Source organism: Muntiacus reevesi, chromosome 3, assembly GCF_963930625.1.
Source record: "Muntiacus reevesi chromosome 3, mMunRee1.1, whole genome shotgun sequence".
Classification (NCBI taxonomy): domain Eukaryota; kingdom Metazoa; phylum Chordata; class Mammalia; order Artiodactyla; family Cervidae; genus Muntiacus; species Muntiacus reevesi.
The window spans coordinates 264,203,831-264,228,278 of NC_089251.1; the positions used below are offsets into that span (position 1 = coordinate 264,203,831).

At 52.9% G+C, this 24,448-nt stretch overlaps 1 protein-coding gene across 1 annotated transcript in view; it reads left to right on the forward strand.

Annotated features, from left to right (window-relative positions):
- MYO7B (myosin VIIB) overlaps positions 1–24,448 on the forward strand; it is a 94,795-nt gene that overhangs the window by 67,181 nt on the left and 3,166 nt on the right. Inside the window, exons 25-42 of the mRNA XM_065931974.1 lie at positions 1,333–1,410; positions 1,559–1,686; positions 2,967–3,093; positions 4,532–4,651; positions 5,865–6,038; positions 6,667–6,894; positions 8,168–8,335; positions 16,948–17,065; positions 17,152–17,278; positions 18,562–18,728; positions 19,699–19,880; positions 20,804–20,934; positions 21,179–21,336; positions 21,530–21,683; positions 22,103–22,258; positions 22,807–22,912; positions 23,875–23,988; positions 24,176–24,263. Of these exons, the coding sequence (XP_065788046.1) occupies positions 1,333–1,410; positions 1,559–1,686; positions 2,967–3,093; positions 4,532–4,651; positions 5,865–6,038; positions 6,667–6,894; positions 8,168–8,335; positions 16,948–17,065; positions 17,152–17,278; positions 18,562–18,728; positions 19,699–19,880; positions 20,804–20,934; positions 21,179–21,336; positions 21,530–21,683; positions 22,103–22,258; positions 22,807–22,912; positions 23,875–23,988; positions 24,176–24,263 (2,524 nt within the window). The remainder of the gene's footprint in view (positions 1–1,332; positions 1,411–1,558; positions 1,687–2,966; positions 3,094–4,531; positions 4,652–5,864; positions 6,039–6,666; positions 6,895–8,167; positions 8,336–16,947; positions 17,066–17,151; positions 17,279–18,561; positions 18,729–19,698; positions 19,881–20,803; positions 20,935–21,178; positions 21,337–21,529; positions 21,684–22,102; positions 22,259–22,806; positions 22,913–23,874; positions 23,989–24,175; positions 24,264–24,448) is intronic.

The following is a 24,448-nucleotide window of genomic DNA, read 5'->3' on the forward strand; positions in this document are numbered from 1 at the left end:
CGGGTCCACAAGATCTGCCTCCGAATGGCTCCCTCACATAGCTGCTGGTGGGAGACCTCAGCTCTGGCCCCCGGGCCTCTCCACCGGGCTGCCTGAGTGTTCTCACCATTTGCTTCCTCCATGACGAGTGACTTAAGAGAGAAAGCAGGAAGGAAGCTTCATTGCCTGAGTGCCATAGTGGGTGAGAATGTCAGGAAGCAAGTGTCACTGGGGGTCACCTTGGAGGCTGGCCACCACTCAGGGAGGGGACATCGAGAGGTGGCCGAGCCACCGGCACCTCTGGAAGGTGGTTACAGCAAGCACTGGCTTCCCAGAGTCAGATCTCAAGCGTTCCTTCTTGCACGTTTATTAGGTGTGTGTGCCCCCAAGGAGGAGCAGTGGGCTTCGTGAGCCCTGCCCACCCTCGCTCACCGGCTAATGTATTTTAAACTTGGTCCCTGTGTGGCAAACCAGTTTTAGCCCAGCCAGAAGCCAGTGCCCACTTCCCAAGTGGCACTAGTGGCAAAGAGTCTGCCTGCCAGTGCAGGAGATGTAAGAGGCACAGGTTCGACCCCTGGGTCGAGAAGATCCCCTGGAGGAGGAAATGACACCGCCTCCAGGGTTCTTGCCTGGAAAATTCCATGAACAGACAAGCCTGGCAGGCTATACAGTCCATGCATGGGGCGGCAAAGAGTTGGACACAGCTGAGCAACTGAGCACACAGCATGCATACACGGAAGCCCGTGCCCAGCTCCAGACCTGGGCTCATTGCAGCCCAAGCCCAGTCCCACACTGAGCTCTGATTTTGGCAGCAACTTCTCATGACACCATCAGGACAGGCTGTGATCCCTGCCTACGGATGCCATCAGATCCTGATGGCTGGGAGTGGGCCCGGGCCGCAAAGTCTAGGCTTCTGATTCTCTAGCAAATCTCTGACCTTGCAGTGGGCAGAGTGTATTCCGGTTCATCCACCACGTTGTCACAGAGAATGACTGTAGCCTGCGGCTGTCCTGGGCACCTGCGTTCAGACCCAGCCCGCTTGGCTGGTGAGAGGTCCAGACTTTGGAAGCAGAGCAGTCCTGAGCCCTCACAGAGGACCGGGGTCTGGCTGAGTGGCTCCTGTCCAGGTCCTCACACCCTCTCGCCTGTTTCCCCGCCCAGCAGTGAGGATGGTAGTGCACACCCATCAGTGATGCAGGCTTGGTGGACATGAGAGAATGCACGGTGCTTTACAAGTCAGGTTGGGATAAGGCTCGGGAGCTAGAGACGAGCTCCACCCCAGGCAGATCTTGGGTTAGATTTGGAGGTGCTGCCCAGGCTTCACCTTCCCTCAGGGGCTCTCTCCCCCCACAGAGGCCAAGCCGCAGGGACAGAGGGACCAAGGACATCTCCTCCATGAAGCTGAAGCGATCCTCCTGGGTTACAGGCCAGGTAAGCCCAGGGCCAGGTGACCCAGGCTCGCTCCCAGCTCTGCTGCCCACTGGCCATCCTGCTTCAGTGTTCCAGGCTTTCACCCAGTTTCCTTCTTTGCAAATGGAAGCAATCTTAGTTGTCCTGACTGCCACCTTTGGGTTTCAAGGTGACCAGCCAGCTGAATATTGGAGAAGAGGCATTTGAAGAGGACGGCCCCACCGCAGACCGACCCATGTCCAACCTGGAGAAGGTGCAGTTCATTGTGGGCTACGCCATCTTGCGTCCTGGCCTCAGGTCAGTCCCCACCCCCATCGCGCCCCCTGAGAGCACAGCCGGTCACTAGCTCTGAGCCCAGGGCCCCATCCCTAACCTGCTCCCTACCCTGGAGCCTGCAGGCTGGCTCTCAGGACAGCAGACGTTACAACCACCAGGGGTTCTCTAATGCTCTGCATTAAAACCCCTGGGTAAAACAGTTTTAGGAAGACAAACTCATCATGGGTTGTTGATTCATCTTATAACCAGCCTTACTTCAAGACCCTGTAAATGGGCAAGTTCCTCATTTATTCTGTACATGTTTTGCTTTATATACAATTTGCTTTACAGAAATTGTGTTTTTTACAAGTTTTAAGAACTATGTATACTGCTTACAAAGACAGACTACTGTATTTCAGGGGTTCACATATTTTAAGTTATTACTAATACTTTTAACCAAATTCAAGGAATTAGTCATTATTTTTTTCAAATGTTTTTTTCTACTTCACTCTCTCTCTCTCTTTTCCTTTGAACTCTAATTAAATCTATAGAAGACTTTTATATTGTCTGTCACATCCCTAAAGGTCTGTTCATCGTGCTTTCTTTTTTCCCCTTCTGTTCTTTAGGTTAGATATTTTCTATTAATCTGTCTTCATATTCACTGATTTTTCTTTTGTCTTCCCCAGTCTGCTGTTATATCCATCCAATATTTTTTAAAATTTCCAATATTATATTTTCCAATTCTAGAGTTTGCACGTGACTCTTTTTTTAAAAAATGGTTTCTGTTTCCTTGCCAAGATTTCCTGTTTGTTCATTCACTATGAACATAATGTTCTTTATATCTTTGATCACAGTTATGGAAATTTTAAAACCTTTCCTGATAAATCAATATTTGGTTCATCTTGGGGTCAGTTTCCATTGACTGCCTTTTCTCTTGAGAATAGTCATGTTTTCCTGTCTCCTCATATGTCTGATACTTGATTATTATTTTCTCAGTAGCCTAGTACTTTTGGGTTGTTATCTTAGACACTTAGGGATGATATGTTTGAAGATTCTGGAATCTGTTACATTGTTCAAAGACTTTTCATTTTGGCAGGCAATTAATTCGGTTGGATTCAACTCTGTCTCCCTGTGGTAAGCAGCAGCTAGAATCCCCGTGTAGTTATTGTAGCCTTTGCTGTGCTTCCTGGAGTCTGCCTCAGACATGTGTAGATCAGGGGTGAGCCAGAGATTTAGGGAGATTTTATATACAAAATATAAGGCTCCTCCACTCCCCCAGAACCAGCCGCCAGCCTGGACTCCCAGCGCTCTGTGTCTTTCAGGGACGAAATTTACTGCCAGATCTGCAAGCAGCTCTCAGAGAACTACAAAACAAGCAGCCTGGCCCGGGGTTGGATCCTGCTTGGCTTGTGCCTGGGCTGCTTCCCGCCTTCCGAGAGGTTCATCAAGGTGGGGAGGGGCAGGGGCAGGAGCTGCGGGCGGGGGCAGCATGGGCCAGCCCGGGGCCCTGGAGCAGATGGAGAAGCCCCAGCCCGTGGCCTGGTTCTCCTGCTCCTGCAGGCCGGGATGGGCAGCAGTGCCTGGCCTTCTTTGGGCCTCAGTTTCACGTCTATGAAAGAGGATGCTTCTCTGGCCCCCGATCAGGATCTGCAGGGCCATCTCACCTGCGCTCTGTCACCAGAAGACAGTGAGGTGGTGGATGAAATGGGCATTGAAAAGACAAAAGTGTTTGAGGAATCAGCACCAACGAGAGGCTGGATGCAGCATCTCCCTCTAGGCCTTATAACGAACAAGAGAGGTGTTTTCAAGTGTTGGAGGCCCCAGGCTTCACGACTCTAATATACCTTTTGTTTCTGAATATAAAAGTAATATGTAGGGGGGACTTCCCTGTTGATCCAGTAGTTAGGAGTCTGCTCTTCCACTGCAGGGGGCACAGGTTCAATCTCTGGTTGGGGAACTAAGATCCCACATGCCTTGCAGCCAAGGGTGGAAAAAAAAGTAATGTGTAGGAAATGTAAAAAGTCTAAATAGAAAACAAAAGTCATCCTCACACCCAGAGGCAACTTGCATTACAGTTTCTGACCTTTTGTGGTGTGAAAGAGTCATACTTGTGATCACACAGAAAACAGTCTCACTATCTCTCATGCCTCCAGGGACAGCAGGAAGTCTGATCACCCTGGCCATCTGTCCTGGGCCATCTTTGACACCAGTAAATCATTCCAGGCTGCATCTTCTCAAAGAATCTCTCTGAGAGACGAAAAACTTTTCAACACCTTGTTTCAACATCTCATCGAACATATTTTGAACATTGGCTCTCCTGCAGCTTTCACTTATAAGCATCTTCTCAAGTCATAAACTGTCCCCAAATGGCAGCGCTAATGCCATTTATTAGTGTTCCTAATGCATATTCCACTTGTTGATGGACATTTAGGATCTATCTTCCAATTGCCCATCACCATTACCACCACTATGATTAAAAACTATATATCTACCTTTACTGAATTATTTTTACCTTTACCAAATTAGGTCAAAGAGTACACACATTTTAAAATTATGTACTATTTAAAACATATTGACAATGGCTCCTCAGAAATGTTGTGCAACTGATACTCCTCATAGTGTGACAGCCCCAATGTTAATGCATCTTTGCACCACTATTATCATTGTTAGCTTTTTTCCAGTTTTATTGAGATACTATTAACATATAACATTGTTCAAATGTAGGGTATACAGTGTTGTGATTTTATATAGGTGTATATTGTAAAATGATTGCCAAGTATTACATCCATCATCCATAATTACAATTAGTATCATATTCTAGAATCTGGACAGTAAGTAGAAAGTGGCCTCCGTTCTAAGTATCTTCATTGCCTTCCTCATCCACCAGTATCTGCTGAACTTCATCGGTCAAGGACCAGTCGGCTATGGGCCCTTCTGCGCTGAGCGCCTGAGACGCACCTGTGCCAATGGGGTGCGCACAGAGCCCCCCTCCTGGCTGGAGCTGCAGGTAAGGGCTGGAGGGGACGGGAGGCGGCCAGTGTGGGGTGGAGGCAGCCCCCATGACCCCTGCAGCACAGCTCATGGGGCTGCCAACAGGAAGTATGTGCTCTGGGCCCCTCCCCGCTCTTCTGGGCCAGTGGTCCCTGCGAGCCCCACCTGGGGTTCAACTTCCCCAGGCCCTGTATTGCAACCCCTGGGTCGGGAAGATCCCCTGGAGAAGGGAATGGCTACCCACTCCAGTGTACTTGCCTGGAGAATTTCACGGACAGAGGAGCTTGGCGGGATACAGTCCATGGGGTTGCAAAGAGTCAGACAGGACTGAGTAACTAACACTTTCTCTTTCACTTAGGGCCCTTCTAACTGAAGGGGAAAATCAGTCTTAGTTCCTTAGTTGCAGGGTGTGAGTGGCTGCTAACTGCCTAAAGCTTACCCCTCCCGAAGACACTTGCATTTTATATGGTCATCCAAGGTTGTCTGCCTAGGTGGCACTCTAGTTTGTGTTACCTGTGAGTTCTTGCAGGATCCTCAGGAACGGTACTTCAGACACAGGTGGGGTCTGGCCCCCACTGTACCCGTGGCTCCCGGAAGGCACTCACGCTGTATGCCCTGTGGTGCCCTATACCAGGACACAGAGAGCAGCTTCCACCAACCCTGTCCTGTCTCACTCTGCCACCAGCATCCACAGGACTTCCCTCCTCCTTCTTATCTTCCTGCTCTGCTCAGAAGCCGTGGAGTTGAAAGTGAACTTGCTACAGCTTTGTGGCCTGTGCTCAAGCCCTGCTATACAGAGAGTAACAGTGGCTTCCTCTGACCCAGAATGTTCCAGAGTCCACTCAGACACCTCTGAGAGCTTTTTGAGTTTCTGTGATCCTGAGTCACCCAATGTCGCCAAAGCTCAGGGAACTCATGTTAAAATGGGGCCTTCCAGTACAGGCCGCCTGCCCCACGGGCACGGTGCTTAAACAGCTCTTGCGCTGGCAGGCCCCTCAGTTCAGCAGCGATGTCTGTTGGCCAGGACTTCCTAAACGGCTAGCCGAGCTGGGCAGGGCTTCAGAAGGCCCTGGCTCCCAGAACCCAAGGGCATGCGCCAGCAGGGGCTGTGGGTTGGGGAGAGGGGCTGGTGGGCCGGCCTCCCATCGCAGAGTTCCAGGAGCTCCAGCGCAGACAGCTGAGCCGAGGGGCCTCCTGGGCAGAGGACCTGAGTCTTCGTCTGTCCCCAGGCTGTCAAGTCCAAGAAGCACATCCCAATCCATATCACCTTGGCGACTGGAGAGAACCTTACGGTCATGGTGGACTCAGCCTCAACGTCTCGGGAAGTCTGCCTGCACATCGCCCGCAAGCAGGGCCTCAGCGACCACCTGGGCTTTTCTCTGCAGGTCGCCGTGTACGACAAGGTACTGGCCAGGGGTCCCATCCACCGCCCGCCTCCTTCACACATGCAGGGCAGCACCAGCCCTTGTATCATGGCAGCCTGGGCACCACTCACCTTCCCGGCTGCCAAACACAGATGCGAACACAAACTCCCACTCACAGACGTGCCTCCTAACCAGGCAGCCTGCCTCCCTGGCCCAACACTCACACACTCAGCCTAGTATCTCACACACACACCTGGAAGGTCCCCTGCTGTGCCTACATCCTGCGCCAAGCCCCCCCACCCTGGGGAGCTCAGAATCCCATGCATCCATGTGGAGGTCACACCAGCACTGCCCCACCCTGAACCCCACATCGTCGCCCCACCCAGATGCCCTGATTCCCACGCTCAGAACCAGGTATACACATGCCAGTGAATCAAGGCATTCTAACCCAGTCACAGGGGCTTGAGCCTCCTATGAGAGGGCCCGGCAGGGGGAGAGTTCAGGGGTGTTTAGGGGTGAATGACAGGCCATGCCCAATGAGGAGGAGTCTGAAGGGTTCCTGTACTTTTGATGTCCACACCTCCACATGGGTATGGCAAAGGCAGGTGTCCCTGGGGAGCTGACACGCAGCAGTTACTCACCCCTGCCGCCCTGATTCTGGTCTCAGTTCTGGTCCCTGGGCAGCGGGCGTGACCACGTGATGGATGCCTTGGCCCAGTGTGAGCAACTGGCCCGGGAGAGGGGCGAGAGTGAGCGCCAGGCACCATGGCGCGTCTACTTCCGGAAGGAGTTCTTCACCCCGTGGCATGACTCCCAGGAGGACCCGGTCAGCACCCATCTCATTTACCGCCAAGTCCTCCATGGAGTCTGGTTTGGCGAGTACCCCTTCGAGAAGGTGAGGGGACCACAGCTCTCAGGGGACCACAGCTCTCAGGGCCCCAAAGACCCACCTCTCAGACAGCCTGGGGAAGGTCCCTGTTTCAGGGCAGGGACTTTGGGACGGCAAGGGCGACTGGGCTGTGGGCACCAGGCATGTCCCTGGGGAGGCCATGTGGACCGTGGAAGGCAGGAGGCTGAGGGAGAGGAGTGGGCCCAGATGCATCTGCGAGTACAGGTCCCTGAGGCCCTCTGGGAGCAGCTCTCCCTGCCCAGTAGCCTGCATCTCCTCCTCTAGCCACAGGTTCACTCAAGCTTCTGGGGTTTGAGGCACCTGCCGCTGGCAGCAAAGCCCACTCCCCACCCCCCCTTCAGCCCCAGGCCCACCTAGCCTCACCACAGAAGCTGCTTATGGAGCAGCAGGGCCTGTGGGTCAGGAACGCGGCCTTGGAACGTTAGGTCACCTCTCTGAGCCTCTGGAAGGCGCACTCACCAGAGCTTTCTGTGTGGTTGTGAGACCTCCTGGGCAATGCTGTGCCTGTTCAGCGGGTGCAGCCCTCCCTGGGCCTGAATCCAGAGGATACGCTGGGGATTGGAAACAACTGTGGCAGTCTTGGAGGCCTGCCTGGAGCAGGGCAGCAGGCAGGGAGAGGTGGGGGCAAAGGGGGCGTGGGGTCAGAGGGCAGGCAAATAGATGGCTGGGCAAGGTTTTGTCTCCTGGGAAAGAACAGGGCAGCCTGGTCTCTGTGGGGCTCCTGAAGCAGGGAACCTTCTGTGTGCTGGGCATGCTAGTGACTTACACAGGCTCCTGCCCGCAGGAATCCCAGCAGAGGCTCTGCAGGAATGATAGGGAGGTCACCTTTGCTCAGTGAGGGCTTGGGGAGTCAGGGTAAAAGCCTTGTCCACATGTGAAAGACAGGGAAACCTGGTGTCCTGCAGTCCACGGGGTCACAAAGAGTCAGACACGGCTCAGTGACTGAACAACAACACTCACCTTACTCAGACAGCAGTGCTGGGGCTCCACCCAGGCCCCAGAGCTCAATCCCACACACTCACTGGCTCACGAGGGCTGAACAAGGAGCATACAAGACACCCGCCTTGTCCTCCGGCTGGGCTGCTGGGAGACTCCAGCCTGCCAACAGGAGCACAGCCCGTGTTGGGCCCAGTCAGGGCACACAGGGGCTTTGCCATGTTGGAGAGCCACCTGGAAGCAGAGGTGGCTTCCAGGGGGAGAGTGGGCTCGCACATGCACACCCCACCCCAGCTCCCGCGTGTGTCCCTGGGCGGTGCAGGAGGAAGAGCTGGTGGAGCTGCTGGCCCAGCACTGCTACGTGCAGCTGGGTGCCTCGGCCGAGAGCCAGGCCATCCAGGAGTTGCTGCCTGGCTGTGTCCCCTCCAAGCTGTACCGGACCAAGACCCCAGAGAAGTGGGCCAGCCTGGTCACCACCGCCTACGCCAAGGTCAGCCTCCCAGAGCCTGTGCACTCTGGCGATGCAGCTCTTTTTGGGGGTGGTGGGCCCCTTGGTACATAGAGGGACTGGAGATCCCATTATGAGCCCCTACTCACTGAGGGGATGGAGACTAACCTCCCGGTCAGCATAGCCCTATGTCTTCAGGTTTAAACAATCTCGTTCAGGTTCGCCCCCCTCACAAGCTGGCGTCTAGGCTGGTCTGGGAGGCTCAGTCCTCCACTGGTCTCTACTGCAGGGCCAATGTGGGCCCTGGCTTTTGGGTGCAAGAAGGCATCCTCAGCTGCTGGCCGTGAGCACACCCTCACCTTGGCCCCAGTTCTGCCCTGGGCCTTCATGTCCCCTTGCTGGGCCCTGAATGCCCGGTGCTGGCCTGGACAGCAGGGAGGGCTGCCCCTCCTCCACCCCTGCTTGGTCAGCCTGCGCCAAGTGAAAGTGGTTCCTGGAGGCTCACAGCCTCTTCCCCGAGCAGACAGCCGTCTGACGTGGTCCCCCTGCTTCTTTTCCCCTCCCCACAGGGCTGTCCCAAACCACCCCTCCATCAGAGCCTCCCTCCTCACAGGCTGCTTTGCTGTGCAGTGTGTCCTGAGGGTGCAGAGTCATCTCTGAGGGGTGGTGGGCTCCGTGCTGCAGCTGCTGCTGCAGGAGAGCTGTGCATGGGGTGAGGGGGGTGGAAGGGGGGGGATAAAACCCTTTGGTTAATGCTTGTGTGTGTGTGTTAGTCACGCAGTTTTGTCCGACTCTTTAACACCCTATGGACTGTAGCCCGCTAGACTCCTCTGTCCGTGGAATTCTCCAGGCAATAATACTGAAGTGGGTAGCCATTTTCTTCTCCAAGGGATCTTCCCCACCCAGGGATCAAAGCCGGGTCTCCCGCTTTGCAGGCAGATTCTGTACCATCTGAGCCCCCAGGGAAGCCTTCCCCGGCTTCAATTACCCTGTTGCACTGGGAGCCAAGAAACAGCATGACAGGCAGTGGGCAGTCAAAGGCAGTGCAGTGCTGGTTTGTCAGGAGTTGACAGCCTAGCTGCAGGAGATGCGTCCTAGGTGCATGGCTCAGATGGCAGGGGTTGCCCATGTTCAGAGCGGGGCAGGGAGGATGACCAATGCAGTCTGCGTTCTGGTCACAGGAAAGGAGGTGCTCAGAGTGCTGTGCGTGTCTGCAGTGGGGGAATGCAGCTTGTTTTGTCCTGCTCTTCAGGAATCAGAGTGCACACCCTGAGGAAAGGCTCCAAGGAGCCCTGCAAGAGAGAAGCCCAATCGTTCTACCTAATATTTCTCATACAAGCTTGACCACAGAAGCTTTGTTCCCCAAAGTGGTCACTATCATTCCTTGGGGACAGTCCTTGAACAGGAATTTGGGGAAGCAAACCTTGTGGATTAGTTTTGTTGTTTCCCAGCCGGAGTGGATGTGTTTACAGGGGAGAGGCCATGGACTTTTTAGGGCTAGTACGAGGCAGAGGAGACAAGAGATGCACATGAACCCGAATGAACACGAGAAGAAGTGGCATCATCATTTTAGGAAAGGGGAGATAGGGTGAGAGTAAAGAATTAGGAAATTTACACCACTGTTTTTTTCCAAAGGGAGCATAAGTTTCACTGATTTTTTTTTCAGTAAACACTATAATGTGGACATTACCAAATAAACCGGAAAACAAGACAAACAGAAAGAAAAAAGGGAAATCACCAATAGTATCACATCAAAGAACTCATCCCTCTTAATGCTGTGGTACATATCCTTCTAGACTGCTTTGTTCACATGTATACAGTTGACATGTGCATATTATTGGAAGGCAAGAAACACACTTTTTAAAAAAAAATTTATTTTAATTGGAGGCTAATTACTTTACAATATTGTGGTGGTTTTTGCCATACATTGACATGAATCAGCCATGGGTGTACATATGTCCCCCATCCCGAACCCCCCTCACACCTCCCTCCCCATCCCACAGTGTCATCCCAGTGCATTGGCTTTGAGTGCCCTGTTTCATGCACTGAACTTGGGCTAGTCATCCATTTCCCATATGATAATATACATGTTTCAATGCTATTCTCTCAAATCATTCCACCCTCGGCTTCTCCCAGAGTCCAAAAGTCTGTTCTTTATGTCTGTGTCTCTTTTGCTGTCTCACATATAGGGTCATCGTTACTATCATTCTAAATTCCATATATGTGCATTAAAATACTGTATTGGTGTTTTTCTTTCTGACTTACTTCACTCTGTATAATAGGCTCCAGTTTCATTCACTTCATTAGAACTGATTCAAGTGCATTCTTTTTAATAGCTGAGTAATATTCCATTGTGTATATGTACCACTGCTTTCTTATCCATTCATATGCCGATGGACATCTAGGTTGCTTCCATGTCCTAGCTATTGTAAACAGTGCTGTGATGAACATTGGGGTACATGTGTCTCTTTCAATTCTGGTTTCCTCGGTGTGTATGCCCAGCTGTGGGATTGCTGGATTGTATGGCAGTTCTAGTCATAAGGGATTTGATTTGATTTAGGTCATACCTGAATGGTCTAGTGGTTTTCCCTACTTTCTTCAGTTTAAGTCTGAATTTGGCAATAAGGAGTTCATGATCTGAGCCACAGTCAGCTCCTGGTCTTGTTTTTGCTGACTGTATAGAGCTTCTCCATCTTTGACTGCAAAGAATATAATCAATCTGATTTCGGTGTTGACCATCTGGTGATGTCCATGTGTAGAGTCTTCTCTTATGTTGTTGGAAGAGGGTGTTTGCTATGACCAGTGAGTTGTCTTGGCAAAACTCTATTAGCCTTTGCCCTGCTTCATTCTGTACTCCAAGGCCAAATTTGCCTGTTACTCCAGGTGTTTCTTGACTTCCTACTTTTGCATTCCAGTCCCCTATAATGAAAATTATATCTTTTTTGGTGTTAGTTCTAAAAGGTCGTGTAGGTCTTCATAGAACCATTCAGCTTCAGCTTCTTCAACATTACTGGTTGGGGCACAGGCTTGGATTACTGTGATATTGAATGGTTTGCCTTGGAAACGAACAGAGATCATTCTGTCGTTTTTGAGATTGCATCCAAGTACTGCATTTCGGACTCTTTTGTTGACCATGATAGCTACTCCATTTCTTCTAAGGGATTCCTGCCCACAGTAGTAGATATAATGGTCATCTGAGTTAAATTCACCCATTCCAGTCCATTTTAGTTTGCTGATTTCTAGAATGTCGACATTCACTCTTGCCATCTCCTGTTTGACCACTTCCAATTTGCCTTGATTCATGGACCTAACATTCCAGGTTCCTATGCAATATTGCTCTTTACAGCATTGGACCTTGCTTCTATCACCAGTCACATCCATAACTGGGTATTGTTTTTGCCTTGGCTCCATCCCTTCATTCTTTCTGGAGTTATTTCTCCAGTGATCTCCATTAGCATACTGGGTACCTACCGACCTGGGGAGTTCCTCTTTCAGTATCCTATCATTTTGCCTTCTCATACTGTTCATGGGGTTCTCAAGGCAAGAATACTGAAGTGGTTTGCCATTCCCTTCTCCAGTGGACCACATTCTGTCAGACTCCACCATGACCCTACTGTTTTGGGTGGCCCCACATGGCATGGCTTAGTTTCATTGAGTTAGACATGACTGTGGTCCTGTGATCAGATTGGCTAGTTTTCTGTGATTATGGTTTTAGCGTGTCTGCCCTCTGGCAACACCTACCATCTTACTTGGGTTTCTCTTACCTCGGACGTGGGGTATCTCTTCACGGCTGCTCCAGCAAAGCACAGCCGCTGCTCCTTACCTTGGACGAGGGGTATATTCTCACAGCCGCCCCTCCTGACCTTGAATGTGGAGTAGTTTGTCTCAGCCCTCCTGCACCCCGCAGCAGCCACTCCTTGGGAGTGGGGTTGCTCCTCTCGGCCACAGCCCCTGCCCTCAGGCATGTGGTAGCTCCTCTCGACCGTCGCCCCTGACTTCGGAGGTGGGGTAGCTCCTCTCAGCCGCCGCTTAAATCAAATCCCTTATGACTATACAATGGAAGTGAGAAATAGATTTAAGGGACTAGATCTGATAGACAGAGAGCCTGATGAACTATGGATGGAGGTTCGTGACATTGTACAAGAGACAGAGATCAAGACCATCCCCATGGAAAAGAAATGCAAAAAGGCAAAATGGTTTTCTGAGGCGGCCTTACAAATAGCTGTGAAAAGAAGAGAAGTGAAAAGCAAAGGAGAAAAGGAAAGATATTCCCATTTGAATGCAGAGTTCCAATGAATAGCCAGGAGAGATAAGAATGCCTTCCTCAGTGATCAATGCAAAGAAATAGAGGAAAACAACAGAATGGGAAAGACTAGAGATCTCGTCAAGAAAATTAGAGATATCAACGGAACATTTCAGGCAAAAATGGGTTCGATAAAGGACAGAAATGGTATGGACCTAACAGAAGAAGAAGATATTAAGAAGAGGTGGCAAGAATACACAGAAGAACTGTACAAAAAAGATCTTCATGACCCAAATAATCACAATGGTGTTATCACTGACCTAGAGCCAGACATCCTGGAATGTGACGTCAAGTGGGCCTTAGAAAACATCACTACAAACAAAGCTAGTGGATGTGATGAAATTCCAGTTGTGTTATTTCAAATCCTGAAAGATGATGCTGTGAAAGTGCTACACTCAATATGCCAGCAAATTTGGAAAACTCAGCAGTGGCCACAGGACTGGAAAAGGTCAGTTTTCATTCCAATCCCTAAGAAAGGCAATCCCAAAGAATGCTCAAACTACCGCACAATTGCACTCATCTCACATGCTAGTAAAGTAATGCTCAAAATTCTCCAAGCCAGTCTTCAGCAATACGTGAACCGTGAACTTCCAGATGTTCAAGCTGGTTTTAGAAAAGGCAGAGGAACCAGAGATCAAATTGCCAATATCCGCTGGATCATTGAAAAAGCAAGAGAGTTCCAGAAAAACATCTATTTCTGCTTTATTGACAATGCCAAAACCTTCGATTATGTGGATTACAATAAACTGTGGAAAATTCTGAAAGAGATGGGAATTCCAGACCACCTGACCTGCCTCTTGAGAAGCCAGTATGCAGGTCAGGAAGCAACAGTTAGAACTGGACATGGAACAACAGACTGGTTCCATATAGGAAAAGGAGTACGTCAAGGCTGTATATTGTCACCCTGCTTATTTAGCTTATATGCAGAGTACATCATGAGAAACGCTGGGCTGAAAGAATCACAAGCTGGAATCAAGATTGCCGGGAGAAATATCAATAACCTCGGGTATGCAGATGACACCACCCTTATGGCAGAAAGCGAAGAAGAACTAAAAAGCCTCTTGATGAAAGTGAAGAGGAGAGTGAAAAAGTTGGCTTAAAGCTTAACATTCAGAAAACTAAGATCATGGCATCTGGTCCCATCACCTCATGGGAAATAGATGGGGAGACAGTGGAAACAGTGTCAGACTTTATTTTCTTAGGGGGCTCCAAAATCACTGCAGATGGTGATTGCAGCCATGAAATTAAAAGACGTTTACTCCTTGGAAGGAAAGTTATGACCAACCTAGATAGCATATTAAAAAGCAGAGACATTACTTTGCCAACAAAGGTCTGTCTAGTCAAGGCTATGGTTTTTCCAGTGGTCATGTATGGATGTGAGAGTTGGACTGTGAAGAAAGCTGAGTGCCGTAAAATTGATGCTTTTGAACTATGGTGTTGGAGAAGACTCTTGAGAGTCCCTTGGCCTGCAAGGAGATCTAACCAGTCCATCCTAAAGGAAATCAGTCCTGGGTGTTCATTGGAAGGACTGACACTGAAGCTGAAACTCCAGTACTTTGGCCACCTCATGCGAAGAGTTGACTCATTGGAAAAGACCCTGATGCTGGGAGGGATTGGGGGCAGGAGGAGGAGGGGACGACAGAGGATGAGATGACTGGATGGCATCACTGACTCGATGGGCATGAGTTTGAGTAAACTCCAGGAGTTGGTAATGGACAGGGAGGCCTGGCGTGCTGCAATTCATGTGGTCACAAAGAGTCGGACACGACTGAGTGACTGAACTGAACTGATGGCAATTCTATTTCCAGTTTTTAAGGAATCTCCACATTGTCCTCCATAGTGGCTGTACTAGTTTGCATTCCCACCAACAGTATAAGAGGGTTCCCTTTTTCCACACCCTCCCCAGCATTTATTGTTTGTAGACTTTTTGATAGCAGCCATTCTGACTGGCGTGAAATGGTACCTCACTGTGGTTTTGATTGGCATTTCTCTGATAATGAGTGATGTTGAGCATCTTTTCATGTGTTTGTTAGCCACTTGTATGTATTCTTTGGAGAAATGTCTGTTTAGTTCTTTGGTCCATTTTGTGATTGAGTCGTTTATTTTTCTGATGTTGAGCTGCATGAGCTTCTTGTATGTTTTTGAGATTAATTCTTTGTCATTTGCTTCATTTGCTATTATTTTCTCCCATTCTGAAGGCTGTCTTTTCACCTCACTTATAGTTTCTTTCATTGTGTAAAAGCTTTTGAGTTTAATTAGGTCCCATTTGTTTATTTTTGCTTTTATTTCCATTACTCTGGGAGGTGAGTCATAGAGGATCTTGCTGTGACTTATGTCAGAGAGTGTTTTGCCTATGTTTTTCTCTAGAAGTTTTATAGTTTCTGGTCTTACATTTAGACCTTTAATCCATTTTGAGTTTATTTTTGTGTATGGTATCAGAAGTGTCCTAGTTTCATTCTTTTACAGGTGGTTGACCAGTTTTCCCATGATCAGTTGTTAAAGAGATTGTCTTTTCTCCATTGCATATTCTTGCCTCCTTTGTCAAAGATAAGGTGTCCATAGGTGCGTGGATTCATCTCTGGGTTTTCTATTTGTTCTATTGATCTATATTTCTGTCTTTGTGCCAGTACCATACTGTGTTGATGACTGTAGCTTTGTATATAGTCTGAAGTCAGGCAGGTTGATTCCTCTAGTTTCATCCTCTTTCTCAAGATTGCTTTAGCTATTTGAGGTTTTTTTGTATTTCCATACAAATTATGAAATTATTTATTTTAGTTCTGTGAAAAATACTGTTGGTAGCTTGATAGGGATTGCATTGAATCTGTAGATTGCTTTGGATAGTATACTCATTTTCACTATATTGATTCTTCCAATCCATGAACCTGGTATATTTCTCCATCTATTTGTGTCATCTTTGATTTCTTTCATCAATGTTTTATAGTTTTCTATATATAGGTCTTTTGTTTCTTTAGGTAAATTTATTCCTAAGTATCTTATTATTTTCATTGCAATGGTGAATGGGATTGTTTCCTTAATTTCTCTTTCTGTTTTCTCATTGTTAGGAAACACACTTTTTTAAAAAATAAAAATGGGATCATCATTAGACAGTTTTCAACCTGCTTCTTCACTTTGCTTAGTAGTTTGGGCCCTTATTTCTGTGTCATTAAATACCAATCTGTTTTTAAGGGCTGAATAGTACTGTATTCATGAGCTACAATTCATTCACTGGTGAATTTTAAGGTCGTGTCCCATTTTCACTGTTAAAACAATGAAGTGAATCTCTTTGTAGATACAACTTTTATATGCTTGATGGTTATTTCATCAGGATCACTTTCTTTCTTTTTTTTTTTTTTATGATCAATTTCTTGAAAAGGGATTTCAGAGTGTACAAATGTTGGGTTTCCCAGGTGGTGCCAGTGGTAAAGACCCCGCCTGCCAATGCAGGAGACATAAGAGACATGAATTCAATCCCTAGGTTGGAAAGATTCCCTGGAGAAAGGCATGGCAACCCACTCCAATATTCTTGCCTGGAGAATTCCATGGACAGAGGAGCCCGGCAGGCTACAGTCCATAGGGTCGCAAAGAGTCAGACATGACTAAAGTGAATGAGCATGCATGAATGTTCTAAAATCCTTGATATGTGTTGCAAAGGGTCAAATCTCAGGATGTGTCTGTTTACATCCCCTGATTCAGTATATGAATGTTACCTAATCACCTTTTAAAGAAGGAACAAGAGAAATAACATTTTATCCAATAAACCATAACAGGAAAGCTCAATTGGATGTTACGGCCAGTGATATTACAGTTGGATGTTAACAGGTCTGTGGTGATGGGAAGAGCAAAGGGTGAAGGTCAGAGAGAGCCAAGGGTGAGGGAGGGAGGGAGGTGAGACAGGACTGGGGATGAGGATTGAGGTGAAGGTCCCTGAGAGACACCTCCCAAATGCATAGAAGAGAGGCAGAGTGCAGCACCAACAACACACAGACACAGGCACCAGCACAGGCCTTGAGCACAGAGCAACATGCAGCCCCAGGAGGCCGGTGTTGGTGAGAGCCAGTCGGAGCCCGCAGACACGTGCACGCACCCCTCATTGTCTCCCAGGCTTAGGCAGCGAGCAGCAGCCTGGCCCTCCAGCCCCTGGGAGCTCTGATTCTAAAGAAAGGATCAGAACCACCAGTGATGGGCCCTCCCCAGCCCACCAGAGTCCCTCACCTGACTCTCACTGACACTGGCCTGGCTTTAGGCAGCGACTTCACAGAATGATCCAGCAAATGAGCTCCCTGGGCAGTGGGTGAGGAGGTAGCTGGGGGATAAGTGATGGAGGTGACTCATCATCACAACCTCCGTGCAGGCACCCTACACCCAGAACCAGGCCAGGCCGCTGACCGTGCAGGAGCAGGTGGTGGACACTGCTTGCCTGAAGTGGCCACTGCTCTTCTCCCAGCTCTTTGAAGTCACCACACTCTCAGGTAATGGTGTCTGATGTGTAAGAGGGTGCCAGTGGGCCCCCACCCTGGACCAGCCCCGACTTCACACCCCTCTTTCCTTCTGCCAGGCCCCCGACTGCCCAAGACTCAACTGATCTTGGCTGTTAACTGGAAGGGTCTGTACTTCCTGGACCAGAAGGAGAAGGTGCTCCTGGAACTCTCTTTCATTGAGGTCATGAGTCTGATCACCAACAGGTGGGTGCTCCAAGGGAAGCCCCAAACCTCCATCTCCCCACAATCTTAGTCCTTGGGGCTCCAGGGGAGACAGGGAGAGGGGGAGACTGGCACACACTGCATCACACGTGTGGCATGATGGCCATTGGCTCAGGCCCCGCCATCCACTGTCCTGGGGCCAGCAATGGGTCTGCACACCACCGATTGCCCTCTCAGGCTTCCTCTAGAGCCCAGCTCCCCTGGAAAGAGGCACATAAGCTTGCAGCCTTCAAGGCTTCCATTCACTTATAGGTTCCTTCTCTTCTCACTGGTGGGTACTGCTCACGTGGAGGTGCCAGCAGTCCAGGAGAGGGAGCAAGGGACAGGCCTGTGTGTGCAGGGCATGGAAGAGAGTGAGGACCACCTTGCATGCCAGAAGTGCCCCAGACACCCCGCCTCCAGCTCTCATCTACTGAGAAGGGCTTCACACCCTTTTGGAAGGCCTGCCTGTGCCCTGCCAGAGCCCCGCCTTGGTTCAGACACACCCTAGTGTGGCATGACCATTATGGTTATTCCCAGTGTGTGCAGGGACCATTTACTGAGGTGGACTGTGCTAGGTGCTCTCTTCTATTCCAGTAAGTCCCCCCATCACCCCCACACTCTGCAGATGAATAAACAGAGGCGTGCAGAGGGTAGGTGCTTAGTTGCTCAGTCGTGTCTGACTCTTTGCGACCCCATGGACTGTAGCCCACCAGACTCCTGTGTCCATGGGATTTCCCAGACAAGAATACTGGAGTGGGTGGCCATGCCCTCCTTCAGGGGATCTTCCCTACCCAGGAATCAAACCAGGGTCTCCTGCGTTGCTGGCGGATTCTTTACCAGCTGAGCTACCAGGGAAGCCCACAGGGACTGGGTAGCTCACCCAAACTCACCCAGGCTGGCGCTCCATCTCAGCACCAACTTTCTTTGCAGTGGCCCCCTGGTGGCCCTGCATGCTAGCCACCGCCTTGCCTGCCCAGAGCTGACTCCACAACAGGCTTGGCACCACCACTGCCTTTGAAGCCCATAGAACAGGACCCTAAGCTCTGGCTCATCTGCCCACGTACACAGAAAGTCTGGGGCTAGGGCAGATCCATGCTCAGCCCCAGGCCCTGTATGGCTCCAGACACACTGGAGTTTCCTCATCTGTAAGAGGGCTTCATGGTGTGATGGTTGGCACTCCAAACTCTGTAACTTGGGCAGGTCACCCCCCTGAGGCTGTTGAGGGCTGACCCAGGGGGAGGGTGGGGCAGGCCTCTGGTCACATTGCCCCCTTTCCCCCTCAGGGAGGCCCAGGGTGGGCAGAGGCTGATGCTGTCCACGCTGCATGAAGAGGAGTATGAGTTCCGGTCCCCCAGCAGCGTGGCCGTCGCCGAGCTGGTGGCCATGTTTCTGGAGGGCTTGAAGGAGAGGTCCGTGTTCGCCATGGCCCTGCAGGACAGGAAGGCCACAGGTGCCCAGCCAGGCGGGGAGGGGGCACTGTGAGGGGCCACTCATGTGGCCGGTGGGAGGGCGGCTTGTTTGTGCCAGGTGCTGGTGGTCACAAAGCAGGCGGAGGGCAGGGACTCGAGCAGAGAGACGGAGAGAGGCCACAAAGTGCTCAGGGTCATCCATGGGCAAGGCCCTCACTTCTGCAAGATGAGGGCATTCAGGAGGGGTCTCAAATCCTCCAAAGTGAAGGGCACTGAGGGATGTCCCTCTTCTGAAAGCAAGGGAAGAGCCAGCCAGGTCAGCAGCCCATGCAGCGCACGTCATCCCCACTGCCACCCTCTTATCCAGTGTTGCAGACGAGGACTGGTGGCTCAGAGAAGGCAAGCAGCTTTTCCAGGGTCACATAGCTTGCGGGTGGGGATGGGGGCAGCGTGAGCCCTGGTGGTCTCATTGACAGCCGCAGCTTCCCTCAGCACAGCTGGAAACAGGCTTCAGAAAGTAGGGGGGCAGGGGAGGGCTGTGCACAGGGTCTTAACTGCCCTGGAAACATCAGCAGAAGCTTTGTCCCCATGGCCCATCCCATCCTCACAACCGCCCCAGGAGGGAGGGGTGATCGTATCCATCTTATAGCTGAGGAAACAGGCTCAGACAGGTCACTTAGCTCCTGGGCAGGCGTGGTAACAGCCTGCCGGCCCTCTGTTCCCTTGGTCCATCTGCCTCACGGCTCCCTGGCCACTTCCTGGTCAGGCCTCTGAGCAGGTCTCCCCAGCTTCTGCCTGCCCTGCTATGCCTGTCCAGGCTCCCCGAGTGCCTGAACTCGGGGAATCCCACCCCCAGTCACTCTCAGAGTGGCCGTGGGCCCCCTGCTCTGTGTCCCTGTTTCCTCCCCTGTCAGAGGGGACCACCCACAGGATGTTAGCAGGCCCTCTGGCCTCCACTGAACCCTGGGGAAACTGTCTTCTCTGTCTCTTTGTGTGTCCATGTGACCGTAGAGGATTCCACCCTCCTGCCCTTCAAGAAGGGGGACTTGCTGATCCTGACAAAGAAGCAGGGCCTGCTGGCCTCTGAGAACTGGACCCTGGCCCAGAACGACCGAACCGAGAAGACGGGGCTGGTGCCTACCTCCTGCCTATATGCCATCCCGACAGTCACCAAGCCCTCAGCCCAGCTGCTGGTAACCCACCTGCTCACCTGCCCTCAGCGGGGCACCCCTGGGCGCCTGGGGAAGAGGCTGAGATGCCAGGCCTGGGGTCCCAGCTCAGGCGCCCGAGCCCCACTCCCCAGAAAGCCTGGGCATCATGTCAGCCCTGCCAGCCCCGCCACCCCTCTGGGGGAGGCAGGAAGTGCTTGTGCAGTGAGTGGCTGGGACGTCACCTGGCACTCAGCAGGTGCTCAATCAGTGCGCGTCCCTCCATCCCTCCCACCAGGGAGCGTCCTAGGGGTAAACCCGTCTTGCCTCAATGTCGTTTAAAAACCCTGACCCAAGGGGGCTCAAGTCTCCCTACCCCTGACAACCACTCCACCCTAATCCCCAAGACCAGTGCTGCCCCTCCAAGGAGACAGGACAGGCCTCCCAAATGCATGTATTGAGTGCCAACTATGTGCTCTGCACCACAATACAGTACCAAACACAGTAGCATCTCCACCCTCAAGGAGCACTGGGACAAATGATGACTTGGTGGCAGGGGTACAGAGTGCCACAAGAAGCAGCACTGGTTGTTCCAGGAGCAAATTCTAGGATGGGGGCTTACTCTGTCCAGGAAGATTTCCCTGAGGGACAGATGCTTCCGTGACCAGGCCTGAAGGAGGTGGGTGGGCCAGGCCAGCAGAGCCAGGGTGAGAGATAGCCCTGAAGAGAAGTGCCCCAGGAGAGAGGAGCCTGGTGGGCCTGAGCACCCCCTGAAGAAAAAGGAAACAGGTTCAGAAACATTGAGTCACTGGTCCTGGGTTCCACAGCAGGTGACACAGGAGGGGTAGGTCCCAGCATGTCCAGCCCTGCAGCCCGGCCCCTCCCAAGTCTCTGAGGACACCTGGCCAGGAGGAGCCCGTCGGTGGGGCCTTCTGGACACTCATACCTATGCCCCACTCCACCCTCAGAGCTTGCTGGCCATGTCACCGGAGAAGCGGAAGCTGGCAGCCCAGGAGGGGAGGCCTACAGAGGCTCCCCTCGAGGAGCATCCTGAGGAGACCCTGCACACCCTGGAGGAATTCTCCTATAAATTTTTTAGGTGCCACCCTGCTTCATCCTGTGCCCCACCCTAACCAGCCCTTCTGTGCTCCCTGGGCAGGGAGGGGACCCTCTGACCCTGACATAACCAACCTGTTTCTTAGTGGAGTGCTGTGGGCACAGAGGGCATCCCCGTGGGGGCCCACCTGGAGTCCTGGGCTCTCTCTGCACTGTGTGTGCATGGCCCATGGTGGGTAGGAACAAGGAGCAGCACACACCCTGACCTTGGCCTCCATCCCCAACAGGGTCCCAGAGAAGGAGACCATCAGCAGAGCCGTGCTGCCCCTGGCTCGAGCCCGGGGGCAGCTGTGGGCCCACTCAGCCGAGCCCCTGAGGCAGCCGCTGCTCCGGCGTGTCCACGCCAATGCTGAACTGCGGGATGCCGCCTGTCAGATCTTCATTGATATCCTTTCCCGGCTGGCCTGCCCCAGCCCCACACCAAGCCTGTGGGGCCCCAGGGCCGGCCCACCCAAGGGCCAGGCCTCTCAGGCCCGGGGGCTGCTCCGGAGTCAGTGAGGTGCCCCAGGGTGGCGGGGATCAGCTCTGGGCCAGACTCAGGATCAGTGGTGACAGGCGCTTCTCCTTGACGGCCGCACCCATCCTCAGGTACATGGGTGACTACCCCTCTCGGCAGGCCTGGACCTCCCTGGAGCTCACCGACCAGATCTTCTCATCAGCCCTCCAGGAGGCCATCCTGCAGGACGAGGTTTATTGCCAGATCCTGAAGCAGCTGACGCACAACACCAAGAGGTCTGCGGGCAGCGGGGAGGGATGGAAGGCACAGCAGGCACAGGCCCCCTCAGCCCCCCCCGGGGTGTCCCCAGCCCCCACCTCGTAAAGGCAGCCTTCGCTGTAACACTGGGGTGGGGGGGTGTTGGGACTTCCTGCCCTGGGCCGTGCCGCTCCTACCCTGTGTCCTTCGTCACCTGGCCTCTCTAAACCTCAGTGCTCTCCTCCACAAAAGGGGCACGATAGCACTCCCTCTCCTTCTTGTGAGCGGGAAGGCTTTGATGGCGTTGACAGCAGGGCAGTGGCCTCCTCGCCCACGGCCTCAGGCAGGCCTCTGCTCACATGAAGAATCCTGCAAAGAGCCCCATCTCCCTGCAGTGCTGGGGGGCCTGGCCTCCAGGAGGGGCCCCTCCTGGGCTGACCTGTGCTGCCATCCACAGGTACAGTGAGGAGCGGGGCTGGCAGCTGCTGTGGCTCTGCACCGGCCTCTTCCCACCCAGCAAGGCGCTGCTGCCACACGCCCAGAAGTTCATAGACACGCGGAGAAGGAAGGTGCTGGCCCCCGACTGCAGCCGCCGCATCCAGAGGGTCCTGAGGTGAGCCTGCCAACTCCCAGGTGCCCCCGGAACATTGGTCTGGGAGTGCCGGGAGGTGTGGCCCACCAGTCTCCTGGGATCGTGTTCCAGTGGGCACACCCACCAGAGGAGCCAGACTCGGCTTCCTCTCTGAAGTGGTGTCAATTTGGGGAGACAGGGCCCGGTCCCAGCCACCGGGGGGGAGACACACAGTGAGGCCCAGGTGGGCTGCAGGGAGGCTGGAGGGGTTGGCAGGTTTCTGGCCATGAGTGGCCGCCTGGGTCATGAAGAGGCCCATACCCAGTGCCCAGCTATATGAAAATGAGAACACGACCCACCCTGCCCGCTGGTGCCCTGCCCAGCATGGCCCTCCCCCTACATGTGCTGTCAGAACCTCAGGGCTCCTGGGGGATGAGGCCAGGCTGGCCTCTGCCGCCTGCCATGGGCCACATGCCCGGCACCTCCTCAGGGCAGCTCCTCGTGCATGGTACGTAGCTGAGCTCAGAGGCTGGTGCGGGGCCAGGCCTGGGTGGGTGGTGGTGGCCCGGGCAGCGTGCACTTCGCTCCAGGACAGGGCCCCGGAAGCAGCCGCCGCACCAGGTGGAGGTGGAGGCTGCGGAGCAGAACATCTCCCGCATCTGCCACAAGGTCTACCTGCCCAACAATACGAGCGAGGTGAGCCTCCCCTCCCCACCCCCAACACAGCCAGAGCAAGGTACTTCCCCACTGGGGTCACTCTAGGAGAGCTGGGCGACGCCTCCGGACACAGCTGTCTGAGTGCAAATGGACCGCCTCCCCTTTGTGCTCTCCTAGCCCCTCTCCTGTGAAAATACAGCTCTGCTCTCACTGGCCCCCGCCAGCATGAACTGAGCGCTGGGCACCCTCAGGAGTTTCAGGTCATGCATGGGACAACTGGCCCTGGGGAGATTGTAGTATGGTGGGGATTCGGGATGTCCCAAAGGCATGGGGGGCCTTCCAGGCCAGGCACAGGAGTGAGGAGGCCAGGAGGCTGGGCAACAAGGCTGAATTCCAGGGCCTAGAGGCCCCTTGGGGCTTCCACCCAGCCCCGGGGCCACAGTGAGCAGGGATCCCGTGAGGTGCTTATGGATGGAACCCAGTTGGCTGTTGGGGACAGCGGACGAGACAGGTGGGAGATGGCAGTGCATGTGTGCGTGCTAAGTCACTTCAGTCATGTCTGACTCTGAGATCCCATGGACTGTAGCCTACCAGGCTCCTCTGTCCAAAGGATTCTCCAGGCAACAGTGCTGGAGTGGGTTGCCATCCCTGCCTCCAGCGGGAGACCCTTGGCTAAATGGCAGCAGTGGAGGGAGGGGAAGTGGGGGTTGGTGACCACACGGCCCTCTCCAAGTGGACTGTGGCCTGGAGATGGCAGAACCCATGATGGGAAGTTCCCAGTCTGGCTGCAGACTCTCAGAGCAAGTTGAAAAAGCCAGGCCTCTTGGGTACCCCAAGACAGAGAGCCCTGTGACAAAACAGTGCACACATCTGGCCAGGTTTCTAGAGGGGTAGTCTCACCCTTCTCAGGACAGGGCACGCCCAGCCTTAGCCAGCAGGGTTCAGAGGCTTATCCAGAGCTGAGCCAAGTCCTGAGGTGGTCACGGGCTGCCCCTCTGCAGATGCTGGAGGTGGGTGCCAACACCCGGGTGCGGGACGCTTGTGACAGCATCGCCGCCCGGCTACAGCTTGCCTCCTGGGAGGGCTGCAGCCTCTTCATCAAGATCGCAGACAAGGTGTGTGGCCCACCGGCCAAGGGGCGGGAGGGAAGGCGGTTAAAGCAGGTGGGAGTCTCCCACCTGCACTGGGCCAGCCCCCGCCGGGGTACACAGGCACACAGGTGAGAGGAGTCACAGAGCCCCGGTGTGACACCTGGCCTCCTGCACACCTGTCTGCCTGTCCCCTCCTCTCCACCTGCCCCAGGTCATCAGCCAGAAGGAGGGAGACTTCTTCTTTGACTCCCTGTGGCACGTGTCCGACTGGGTAAAGAAGAACAAGCCCCAGAAGGAAGGTGAGAAGGCTCTGGGAGCCAGGCTGGGGCCACAAACGAGGGTGTTGCTGGGATCTGAGGTGGAGCAGGACTTGTCCACCTCCTGGGCCGGGGTCAGACAGCTCCCCTGGACCCTCACTCATGGCTCATCCCCATTCATTCATTCATTCTCCTCAGGTCCCCTGGCTCATGGGTATGGCCAGGCA